A 13,231-nucleotide genomic window follows, 5' to 3' on the forward strand; every position below is an offset into this window, starting at 1 on the left:
ATATATATATATATATATATATATATATATATATATATACACACACACACATATACTGTTGACTTCATAATATTCCTGCTTTTATAAAATACCTAAAATAAATAAGAAATAAATCAATATGTAGTTTGCAAATATTTTTAATGTGCATTCAAATACTAAATATTCTCTATATTCAATGTCCTTGAAAAAATAGTTATCTTCTCTTACTGTGTCATTCTGGTACATCTCTTTTTTTTTTTAATTCAAAATTTGAAACTTATCCAGGAAACAAAACATTTTTTACCATCTCTGCTAAACCTGATGACACTCAATGACATTTATGAAACTATGTAAAGAAATGTTATCTAAAATCTCTTCATACATGTTAATGAACTTCCCACTATCTTTAATCATTAGTATTACAACTTTCATAGTTTCATAGTCCGTGTCACCCTAGAAAACACTGACAGATAGTGAACTGGCAAAATTGTTAGAACATTGGACAGTGTTTTGCAGCATTTTGTTAATGCACTTTAATATTTGTAGATCAAATACTACTGAGATCAACTGTGTCTTTCATCCTTCTGGGATCAATAAAATAAGTTCCAGTCACATATGAGACTGGTTGTATGTGTATGTGTGTATGACTAATTTTAAATACTATTGGATTTTACTCACAAGGTATTGGAATCTTTTATGTATACCATTCTGCTTAAATAATGGATCTACAAATACAATATCCCTGCATATCTCACATCTATTTTCATTCCTCCACCTCACTCTCTATTTCGTATCTTATCTGAATTAACTATTGCTTAACCACCTTCTCACACCGTCTCCGATGAAGGGATATAATAAATATCCTGGAAACAGCTGTAAGACCTTCTATTTATAAATGTTCTAAAATCTACACAGCCTAGGAGTAGGAGTGGCTATGTGGTAATTAGCTTGCTTACGAACCACATGGTTCCGGGTTCAGTCTCACTGCGTGGCACTTTGAGCAAGTGTCTTCTACTATAGGCTTGGGCTGACCAAAGCCTTGTGAGTGGATTTGGTAGATGGAAACTGAAAGAAGCCCGTCGTATATATGTATATATATGTATGTATGTTTGTGCGTCTGTGTTTGTCCCCCCAACATCACTTGACAACCGATGCTGGTGTCTTTACGTTCCCGTAACTTAGCGGTCCGGCAAAAGAACCGATAAAATAAGTACTAGGTTTACAAAGAATAAGTCCTGGGGTCGATTTGCTCGACTAAAGGTGGTGCTCCAGCATGGCCGCAGTCAAAAGACTGAAACAAATAAAAGAATAATAAATCTGAGTGAATGATGAGATGACCCATTCTGAACAAGGTGTGAATTAAGCCGATGATCGAAATAACAGCATTTGTTGCTGTTATGTTTGGTGACACTTACAAACCTTCGAATGAAATCTTAACGTTTTGCGCTTTGTTGATGAGAAAGAAAGGCTACAAGAAAGGTTTAGGGGATAAGTCGATGTCAGTAAAGACAGAAAAGCTGCATCACCTACATTGTTATACACATTCACTTAATTTGGTACTCTCTCAATCAGCTTCAAGAGTTCGTGAATGTCGAATTTTCTTCCAAACTTTATGAAGAATTTCGACTTTTTTCTCAGAGTCGATGGCTTGAATAGTCCCTACTGGACGAGATCGCTGGAAGGTGATTTCTAAAGTTATAGAGAAGTTACTCGTGTCTTAGTAGCTACTTCAAAACGGTGCATCGTCGGGGAAAAACTATTTTCATTTTCAGACTCACCATATTTCGAAGCATATATATATATACATATATATATATATATAGATAGATAGATATATATCTCGTACCGTAAGATCGCTATCCTTGTTGATGAATGAATTAGTAAATAAAGAAGTGAATAGGGTAACTTCAATAATTCTTTCTAATCAAGCTATTTGAGTGGCTCAGATGGTCCGGTGTATCTTTTTTTAATGTTACTTTTTTTCAGTGTGTCCGTCTGACAATAGATGCTGTCGTTAATTAGAGTATTTTCTATACAGGTAACATTTTGCTTTTCCAGAACAAATACATTTTGTAATATGATCAGTGACTCACATTTGAAACGAGGGTATGTATTTGCTATTACTAGTGTATAGATGATACTGTATTCTGATTTCTATATAAGAAAAGTATATTTTTGTTATAATTGTATTGAATTGAAAAAAAACCGCGAAAGCCATTAAAATGCAGAATTTCCATTTAACAGGCTTTTGACGTTTTGCTCTAAATCCGCTGAGATACGATCAAATATACGCTTGAAAGCAATAGCAACGTATATATTCTTAATACTAATGAATAGCGATTAAATTTTATCTTTTATACAGAGTAATTTTTTAAAGCAAACGTAGGGTGAATGAACTAGACATATACATATACACGTAAACACGACATATGTAGTTTTAAAATATTCATTTAAGCTTTTGAAAAATGATAAATGATTTTATAGTTAAAAAAAACTACTAATCCTATGCAATCAAAATATGTAATTATATTTAGTTGATTGCTTTTCGCTGTCTCCGTGAATTTAATCATGCCGCTTTATGTATAGGTAAATACAAAACCAGATGTTCATATTCTGATATTTTGAATGCATTTAATACACGTTTCGAGTACTTATACACATAAGAACTATCTTGCGTAACAACTCGTAAAACTATTAGAAACACGCGTATTAAATACGTTCAAAATATCAACGTTTGTCTATAATAGTGGTTCTCAACTTAGAATCCTCTTTGATTCCTATTTTACTTAGGATGGACTCTCATAGCTATTCGACGGTTTAAAAAAATCCTATTATATTTTTACAATTGATGTTACACATTGTTAGGTACAAAACACATTGTTTTGCATTTTAGCCTTCAAATGACGCCACAGTAGAAAGGATTATTATTGTTCAGCATTTGGTAGTTTCAGATAAATACTGCATCAGCTGCTACACCTCCATGTTGCTGGGGTGTGTGCTGCATTGTGTGTTCTTTTTTGTTGTTGGGGGAATGGAAACTCTTCCTGGTATTGTATTGCATCAGTTTCTTTTGTTATATTAGTGTGTGTAATGTGTTAGGTATCTGGCGAGTAGGTAGTTGTTTATTTTATTATTATTATTATTATTATTGAATTACTTTGCAGCCATACTAAGAACTCCTCTGATAATTCAGACACTGCAAAAAAATCTGCCATGGTCAAGAAAATTGGAACACATAATGGTACTTTCCATTGTGACGAAGCTCTAGCCTGTTTTCTACTCAGATTGCTTCCTGAATATGAAGATTCCACTATCATCAGGTAAATATAATTTTATGTTCAGATATGTATTTTATATTCGGATATAATATGAGGTTCAGGTGTTGCTGTGTGGTAAGAAGTTTGCTTCCCAACCACATAATTTCAGGTTCAGTTCAGTCCCACTGTGTAGCACTTTGGGCAAGTTTCTTCTACTATAGCCCTGGGCTAATCAAAGCCTTGTGAGTGGCTTTAGTCGATGGACACTGAAAGATCATTACATATGTATATATATATATATATATATATATATATAGATGCAGATCATCATCATCGTTTAATGTCCACTTTCCATGCTGGCATGGGTTTTCTCCATTGTTCTCAACACGTTATATAGATAGAATGCTGCTTGAGAAGCTTCTCTGCATTTAGATCTCTGCTTTTGCAGCTCTACTTCAGTATCCCATGCTTTCCCAAGGGAAGGCCTTCCTATCCCAGGTCTTATTGGTTTTCAATTGTCTTTGATGTTCTTGTAACTTGGCATTTTTTTCTAGGTAGAAGTGGTCCATATATTCTGACTTCTACCCTGTGACCTGTCAAGAATAGGAGGCTCTACAAAGAGCTTGTGCTCCACTAGCATAGTTCTTAGGGTCATTGAAGCACACAAGCCACCAGACCACAACAAGAACTTCACCTTGTGGTGGACTTTGCATGTACGTAAAACAGCAGTGTGCAGGTATTTTGAAAATACTTCAATGAGTGATGACCATACCCTGTATAGTTACAGGTTGCCCTTTGGCAAAGTATAGCAACTGTTCAGCCACCCTACCAGGGATACGGCAAAGTCATGTGACTGCAACACGACAGATTGTGAAGAGGTAGCAGAAGAGCTCAACTGAGCCAATGGTACTTCTTACATTGGTGCTGAACAGAGGAATCCTAGAAGATCAACGGTCAAGATGGCCAAGCTCTATCAAGAGAATAACTGCAACACATCCATAGGGATGGTGTCCATGGTTGTGTAATCAACTAATGAAAGATTCACTATGACTCAAGCTTCCAATTCAAATTCATAAAAATGGAACTGGATGGTGACAGAGTCATGGGAATCTGTGAAAGCAGCAAAAAAGAGAAATATAATGTCCTGTAACTTGACTTTATATGAATAAATATATTTGCTTTTACTTTATATTCCAGAACCCGTGATTCTGAAAAGTTGGCTACTTGTGATGTTGTAGTTGATGTCGGTGGTGTGTACGATCCTTCTACATTCAGATTTGATCATCATCAACGGTTAGAAACTTTATTTGAATCTGTTTTGTTATCCTCTCAAAATGACACTGATTAAATACAATTTTTGCTTATTACTTTTATTTCCCTATCTCTGTACAAATAGGTGCGGGCGTACCTATGTGGTTAAGAAGCTTACTTCTCAACCATGTGGTCTTGGGTCCAGTCTCACTGTGCAGCATGTTGGGCAAGTGTCTTCTAGTATAACTCCTGCCCAACAAAAGCCTTGTAAGTGGATTTGATTGATGGAAACTGGAAGAAACCCCTAATAGATCTATCTATTTCTCTATCTGTCTCTATCTATCTATCTGTGTGTATGTGTATGCATTGACTTCATTGAAATTTGAACTGAATATGTAAAGATGGATGAAATGCTGCTAAGCATTTTGCCTGGTGTGATAACAATTCTGCCAGTTTCCCACCATAATGTATGGAGTTGGTGCATAATTAATGACTGTTTTATCATTTAATTTGCAATAGTTTTAAATAAAACTTAGAATAAGAAAACAGTTGTTAATTATGTACCAACCAAATAGATGAAATAATCATTTTTTTCATCTTCAGAGATAAGATTAATGACCTCCTCTTCCTTTTTAATAATAACTCATTCTAAGCATGTACATATTTATTTTTTGTTCTAATTTAAGGAAATATGGTTTTTAATTGCAGAAAAATGTTATATTTCTTTTCATATTTTATACAGATCATTTAATGAATCAATGTCAAGCTTAAATTCAAGCAAGAAGTGGACAACTAAACTGAGCAGTGCTGGTTTGGTCTACTACCATTTTGGTGAACGTATCATCCAGAATGTTTTGAAATGTGGCAAAGAAGACAATAAAATTGTGACAACAATTTTTGATAAAGTTTACGAACGTTTCATTGAAGAAATAGATGGGATAGACAATGGAATCAATCAGTGTGAATGTACACCAAAGTAACTACAAAAAATGTTTCTTGTTTTTTTTGGCACATACTCTCTCTTTTTGTCTCTTTTGGTGTGTGAATATGAAAATGTTTGTAATCAGTGTTAAATGCATATATAGTCAATGTATATATAGGTGCAGGCATAGCTATGTGGTAAGAAAATTTACTTCCCAACCACATGGTTTTGGGTTCAGTCCCACTGTGTGGCACTTTAGGCAAGTGTCTTCTACTATAGCCTCAGGCTGACCAAAGCCTTGTCAGTGGATTTGGTAGATGAGAACTGAAAGAAGCCCATCATGTATATGTGTATGTACATATCTATGTGTGTGTTACTTTGTGTTTGTTTGATAAGCCTGTAACTTAGAGGTTTGGCAAAGAGAGACCAATAGAATAAGTATCAGACTTTAAAATTAAAAAAAAAAGTCCTGGAGTTAATTTGTTCAATGAAACCCTTCCATGACTGAAACAAGTAAAAGATAAAAAATAATTATATCACTAATGGTTGTTCCTTCCTGGACCCGATTTAGTATTGGATGCATGCATGCATGCTAGTAGAAGACTACTGAGGCAAAATTTCATGTTAATTTATATTTTAAACAGTAGTTTAATATGATAAAGTCATTTTAATAAATTCTTCATTATTTTCAAAATTAATTGAAAGAAAGGAAGTGTCTTTTGACATAGATATGGTAACAAAGGGGTTAAATTTATTGATTTTATATATACAAACCATTGACAACTTAAAGATAATGTTCAACTGTACCTGATAAAATAGACAGTCTGTGACCATCTACCAATGGTTTAATTCAGAGCAATTTATAGCTGCCTAACAGGATGGTTTCTCTTTTAAGAATAAACTCTTTTTATAAGGTATGTGCTGAGCTCCTGTATAAAAAGGTAAAGACCCCCTTTCGGCCAGGAGTGATCATGGGATTGCACCTAGAAAGTTCCCCTCTGAGGCACAAGTCCAGGCAAGGCTGTTTATGGAAGACCAGCAGTCACCCATGCATACCAACCTCCCCTCTCCATGCCACTGATGTTGTCCAAGAGAAAGGCAAAGGCTGATACAGCTTGGCACCAGTGATGTCACGACTCATTTCTACAGCTGAATGAACTGGAGCAACATGAAATAAAGTGTCTTGCTCAGGAACACAACACACAGCCTGGTCTAGGGATCAAACTCGCTACATCATGATTGTGAGCTTGATGCTCTAACCACTGAGCCAAGCACCTTCACAGGGCTCTTGTATAGGTTTACAATATAAGAGAGGTAAATAAAATAAATACAAGTAAGCAAAAAAGTGTTTATTCCAGCAGAGTTTGATCTCAAGAAAGTGAGTTAGTGAAGAACTAATTTTTAATAAAATATTTAATTGCATTAAACACCATCTGTGCTGTTACCATTATTATTTAATTGGAACAAAACAGATTAGCAGAGTCAGTGGAGCATAAGACAAAATTGCCTTGTGATAATTAGTTACTTTCTTGAATTTACCTTTTAGGTTTCTGATTCATTAAAATAAAGTACCTGTTATGTACTGGGGTTGGGTCTTGTGCCTATGTTAAAAACCATTTTTATTTAACAATAACTAAAAAGCAGTTTTAGAAGATCCTTTGAAATAGTATTCAAATTAATCACACAAACACTGTAAAAATGTACTAATATATTTTAATATAAGTATCCTTATTTTATTTTGTTGTCTTTTGTAGATACATTATTTCAACAAATCTCTCCGGTCGAGTTTCACATTTGAATCCATTGTGGAATTGCAGCGACACTAATGAAGAGGTATGTTTGATTTAAGTTTTAGAAACATTAGCATGCCAGACAAATAAATGCTTGGTGGCATTTCATCCATCTTAATGTTCTGAGTTTAGATTTCGATGTGGACGACTTTGCCTTTCATCCTACACAATTTTTGTCCATGGGTAGCAATTATTATTTCCTAGAAAGTATGAAAAATGGTTAATATTTCCTTCAAACTTTGCTTTTGTTACAATTATTCAAACCCTAAAGAATCCCCCTCAACACATGACTGTGATGCTCCCCCCACTACTCCTGCTCACGATCAAAGATACACATATTATCACCACTAAGGGACATGCTCAAGTGACAAGCAACTGACAAGCAAATCTGTAGTATTGGACAGAATATTTGTTATAACAATATTTCTGCTTCAGCAACTAGCACTGAATCTGTCTGAAATGTAATGGAAAATAGATTAGTTTCAAAACATTGATGTCCAGATCACTAAAAGTAAAGTTTGAAGGGAATAGTAGTCATTTCCTTTGATTTCTCGATAGAAGCAAATAAGAAATAACACTTACTGACCAAAGACAAAAAAAAAATTAAAATTTTGTAACACTATGTTATCTACATCTTTTAAAATCTCCTCCAGGATCAGTTTAAGAAAGCTATGGAGCTAGTTGGCAGTGAATTTCTTGAGCGAGTGACATTTTATAAGAATTCTTGGATTCCTGCAAGAAAAATTGTCAAACAAGCAATAGAAGAAAGATACGAGGTTTGTTTTGTTTATAAATTTTTAAATTCATTTCTTTATAGATTTTATATTAATGATAAATTACTTGTGTGTGTGTGTACAAATGAACAGAAAATCATAATGCATGTATTACAGTTTATTCAAGGATGTGGGTTCTGCAATTTCTCGCTGAACAACCTGCACAGGCGATTTGTTTATAGTGATGAAACGTTTGTGCTGTACGTCAGCTCACTCCCTTTGTCAAATCAACATTGCCTGTACAGGTGCATGGTGCAGCACATGTCAGGAGTCAAAGTGATCGCAGAGCAATGTGAGATGGAGTTTTTTACTCAAGAACACAATGCATCGCTCAGTCCAGGGATTGAAACAGTAGCCATGAGTACAACCTAACTACTTAACCATGTGCCCTCACACACACACTGTTCATATTTGATACCTTCCAGATGTGACTGTGTGGTAAGAAGCTTGCTTCTCAGCCACATGGTTTCATGTACACCTCCACTGCATGGCACCTTGGGCAAGTGTCTTCAACTATAGCCTCAGACTGGCCAAAGCCTTGTGAGTGGATTTAGTAAATGGAACCTATATGTGTGTGTGTGTGTATCTGTGATTGCTCACTCCACCCTCACTGATTGACAACTGGTGATGGTGTGTCCATGTCCTCATAATTTAGTGGTTCAGCAAAAGAAACCAATAAAATAAGTACTGGGGTTGATACATTAGACTAAAAAGAAATTCGTCAAGGTGGTGCTGCAGCATGGCTGTTGTCTAATGACTGAACCAAGTAAAAGATAAAAGATACAAACACACACACACACACACACAAACAAATATAAATGCTTAGGGAAAATACAAAGAAGTTTGCTAAACTAACAATTAATGCTTATTCTTTATTAATGTTTCCTCTCCAGATTGACAAAAGTGGGGAGGTTCTCTTACTGAAGAATGGTGGTTGTCCGTGGAAAGACCATCTACTTTCATTGGAACAAGAAATGGATATAAGTCCAAAGATAAAATATGTCCTCTTCACTGACCAAAATGGCTGTTGGCGTATTCTGTGTGTTCCTGTAGAATTGGGATCTTTCACTAATCGGTAAGAAATTTGTTTTTACAACATTCACTGTTTGTGAAGGCACAGGCATGGTTACGTAGTTGAAAAGTTTGATTCTGGGTTCAGTCTTTCTGCATGGCACTTATAGCACGTTCTGCTATAGTCCCATGTTGACTAAAGCCTTATGTGTGAATTTGATAGACAAAAACTGAAAGAAGCCCATCATATGTGAGGTGTGCCCCAGCATGGCCACGGTCTAATGACTGAAGCAAAAGATAAAAGAAGGTAGTGTTGGTTAGCCTAAGTCTTGTTAGTAAAAGTGGGTTGGCAAAAACTTTCAGATGTGTCATATCTGTAATTCAAAGACCCAGCTGTGTCACACTGAATCTGCTTGAAAACTATGTTAAGAATGCACATGTCTGTGGATTACTCAGCCATTGATAAGCAGGTAGTTTATTTAATCAAACAACTGAATACTTATCATTTGCTGTGTTTTCTGTAAGCTGATACCCTAAATTTTTTTCAAAACTGTTTTAATTCCAACTCGTTTTTTCATTTCAGTGTTTCTCCTGAACATTCAAAATTTCTCCTCCTTTTTTTTCCTCTTCTCTTCTTGCAGACTCTCTCTCCCTGAAGAATGGCGTGGATTGCGAAATGAGGAACTGAGTGAAAAAAGTGGCATTAAAGGGTGTGTTTTTGTCCATGCAGGAGGTTTCATAGGTGGAAACAAAACATACGATGGAATTATTGAAATGGCACAAGTTGCTCTTGCTCAGAAAAGAGACGAATAAATCTTCCTTTTTTATCTTTATCTTTTACTTGTTCAGTCATTTGAACTGCAGCCACGCTGGGGCGCACCACCTTGTATAGTTTTAGTGGAGCAAATCGACCCAGGACTTATTTTTTAAAGCCTAGTACTTATATTGGTCTCCTTTGCCGAACTGTTAAGTTATAAGAACATAAATACACCAACACCAGTTGTCATGCAGTGGAGGGAATTAGATACAAAGACACACACACACATATGTATATGATGGACTTCTATAAGTTTCCATCTGCCAAGTTCACTCACAAAGCTTTGGTTGGCTCAAGGCCATAGTAGAAGACCCTTGGCCAATGTATCACACAGTGGGACTCAACCTGAAACCACATGATTGGGAAGCAAGCTTCTTATCACACAGCCACACTTTACCTGTGTTTATATATATATATATATAGTCAAATTGAATAAATGAACTTTAAAAATAGCAAACACCAAGAGCCTGTGCACATGGGATGTGTTAATTTGACACTCAGTAAAAAGGGAGAATTTTTGGCATTTGGTATATAGCTCTTCATCGAAAAAGAAAAAAGTCCAAAGAAAGAAAAAAAATCACCAACAGCACATGTATAGTTACATTGCTGAAGTATGTATATATATATATATATATATTTGGTTCATGTTTTCATGAGCAAGGATTTAGAAAATTTGTATAATTTCTGTTCCTCTATGCTATTTCTCTCATATTTGACTGCACATTTATGGGAAAGCTATGTATTTCTCTCTTTGGCAAGATAACTCCTTGTCCTTCTATCATACTTGCATATCCCCCGTCAATACTTATATCCCATTCAGTTGAGGGATCTTGTCTTGCAGGTACTAGGTGACCTCACCAGTACAGGTGCCACAAAAAAAAAAAAAAAGCAGTTAGTACATTGTGAAGCTTTTGGCATTAGGAAGGACATCTAGCTGTAGAAGCTCTTCAAAAGCAGATGTGGAGCTTAGCACAGGCCTCTGGCTTCATCATTTTATATTAAACTGTCCAACTCATGCCAGTATGGCAAAAAGGGACGTTAAATGAAGCAGTTTTATTCCTTTTATTGCTACGGCTACTTTTCTTAATGATTATTCACCAATGTAAAATAATAGACCTATTGTGTAATTAATCAACAGATAGCCTGGATATGTTTCCTTGGTGGACCACAAGCAAAACAAATGAAAGTGCATGGTTCAGTGGTTAGAGCATCGGGCTCACAATCATGAGAAAGTGAGTTCGATTCCTGGACTGGGCTGTGTGTTGTGTTCTTGAGCAACACACTTTATTTCACGTTGCTTCAGTTCACTCAGCTGTAGAAATGAGTTGTGATGTTACTGGTGCCAAGCTGTACCGGCCTTTATCTTTCCCTTGGATAACATCAGTAGCTTGGGAGTTGGGAGGCTGGTATGCATGGGCGACTGCTGGTCTTCAATAAACAACCTTGCCTGGACTTGTGCGTTGGAGGGGAACCTTCTAGGTGCAATCCCATGGTCATTCATGACTAAAGGAGGTCTTTACCCTTTACAAGCAAAACAGCACTGTCAAGAAACCATTATTTATTTACAATCCAGCAAAAGTGAAGTTTATACAAACTCGCATAAACACACATACAGAGTTTCTTTCAGTTTCTCTATGTACTATACCTATAGACAAGGCTTTGGTTAGCCTGGGGCTATAGTAGAAGACACTCTTTAGCATACAGAATACTCTGTGAAATGTAATGGTTATGTATTCACAGTGTTTTGAATTAACTATGTATTATTTTGTATCTGTGAGATTTTGGTGAGGTAACTTTTAATTTTTAGAATGATGTAGGGTTTCAGTCATTAAACTGCAGCCATGCTGGGGCACCACCTTCAAGAATTTTAGTCAACCTACTTAATCCTACCACTTATTTTCTTTTTTTAAACCTGGTACTTATTCTATGTCTTTTTTGTTGAACTGCTAAGTTACAGTGAGGTAAACACACCAACTGTCAAGTGGTGGCAGGGGACAAACAGATACAAAGATATATATATATATATATACAACAGGGACACTTCTTTTCAGAAATCATATGCTTCTAGCTACTTCCCTCCCTTGAAGTGAAATCAAGCTATAATTGGTAACATTACTGCATGCATATGTAACAATAAAAGGCAGGTGAAAGCATACAAAATATAAATAAAAGAAAAAAAAACTTAGCCTTACACTGTTCAGTCTTCAAGCAATTTAATGTCAAAATAGGCAAAGATATACTGCGGATGTGACAACATATCAGAAGAAGAAAAAAAGCTTCAAATATTTTTTTTTCTGAATTTGTTAATTTATTCAAATATCTTCCACAGAGATTTGAATACATTAAGTTATTGTTCAGAACACTTGGTATTTCAATGAAGTGTGTGCATGTGTATGTGAGACGGGAAACCCATTTTTAAACTAATTATAAAGACCAAACTCACAAATCTAATTAGTAACGAACTGTGCAATCGATTGGACTATCACTCAGATTTGTTCCAACTTATACAAAATGATTAAATAGTTCAACTGATATTAACTGACTGCCACACAGATTGAAGCTTCTTCCAGCCTCATTTAAGAACAATGCATTTTCTTCCTGGTCATTCACTACCTATATATGCACACAAATTCATTATGAACTAAACCAAATCTGATATTCTTATAGTGATGACTGGGATTATTAAATTTACTATCTTCCAGCCATAAAGCTATACATTATAAATCTTCCATACATATATATATATGTATGTATATATATACATATATATATATATGTGTGTGTACGTATGTATATATGTATGTACGTATGTATGTCTATATACATGTGTGTGTGTTACATATATGTATATTTAAATAAAATCTACTTACACAAATGCATCAAGGGGAAGTAACGTTTTATTCAAAGTACATTGGATATAGATCTCAATTCAGCATATATATATGTATATATATATACACACACACACACATATATACATATATGTATGTGTGTGTATATATATATATTGTAATTATTACTTTTTCATGCCTCACTCACAACAAATATTCTTTGACTCAAACCAACCCAATGTCATGCAGAGCTGCCACTGATATCAACAGTTTTTTTTCTTCCCCTTTTCCATTCATCTCACAACATTAAATGATATTACATAACATTATAACATATTTTGTCAATAATGAGAGGTAAAAAAAAAAAAAAAAAAAAACTAGTTTCAAACAATGCAGTAAATAATTTTTAATCACATCCAAGAGGAAGATAAGGGGATGGGGGGGAAGAAGAGGAGGAGGAGGATCTATTATTGACCAATGTTCCAATTTTCACTTATTCAGAAAAAGATGAATAGCACTCTTTAAATATATGAGCAACTTTTTCTCCATATATGCAGGTGAGAGGATATATATATACATATATATCTATCTATATATATA

At 35.0% G+C, this 13,231-nt stretch overlaps 1 protein-coding gene across 2 annotated transcripts; it reads left to right on the plus strand.

Annotated features, from left to right (window-relative positions):
• The first annotated feature begins 1,883 nt into the window (after nucleotides 1-1,883).
• LOC106873298 (MYG1 exonuclease) lies at nucleotides 1,884-9,816 on the plus strand. Of its 2 annotated transcripts, none has more exons than XM_014920608.2 (8): nucleotides 1,884-2,017; nucleotides 3,144-3,299; nucleotides 4,434-4,529; nucleotides 5,230-5,463; nucleotides 7,164-7,242; nucleotides 7,853-7,975; nucleotides 8,866-9,047; nucleotides 9,625-9,816. In XM_014920608.2, the coding sequence occupies exons 2-8, from the start codon at nucleotides 3,193-3,195 to the stop codon at nucleotides 9,794-9,796; spliced, it is 993 nt and encodes a 330-aa protein (XP_014776094.1). In that variant the 5' UTR covers nucleotides 1,884-2,017; nucleotides 3,144-3,192; the 3' UTR covers nucleotides 9,797-9,816. The 2 variants fall into 2 exon arrangements, with proteins under 2 accessions (XP_014776094.1, XP_014776093.1); XM_014920607.2 differs by having other exon boundaries at nucleotides 1,958-2,085.
• The last annotated feature ends 3,415 nt before the right edge of the window (nucleotides 9,817-13,231 follow it).

This window comes from Octopus bimaculoides, chromosome 18 (assembly GCF_001194135.2).
Source record: "Octopus bimaculoides isolate UCB-OBI-ISO-001 chromosome 18, ASM119413v2, whole genome shotgun sequence".
NCBI lineage: Eukaryota > Metazoa > Mollusca > Cephalopoda > Octopoda > Octopodidae > Octopus > Octopus bimaculoides.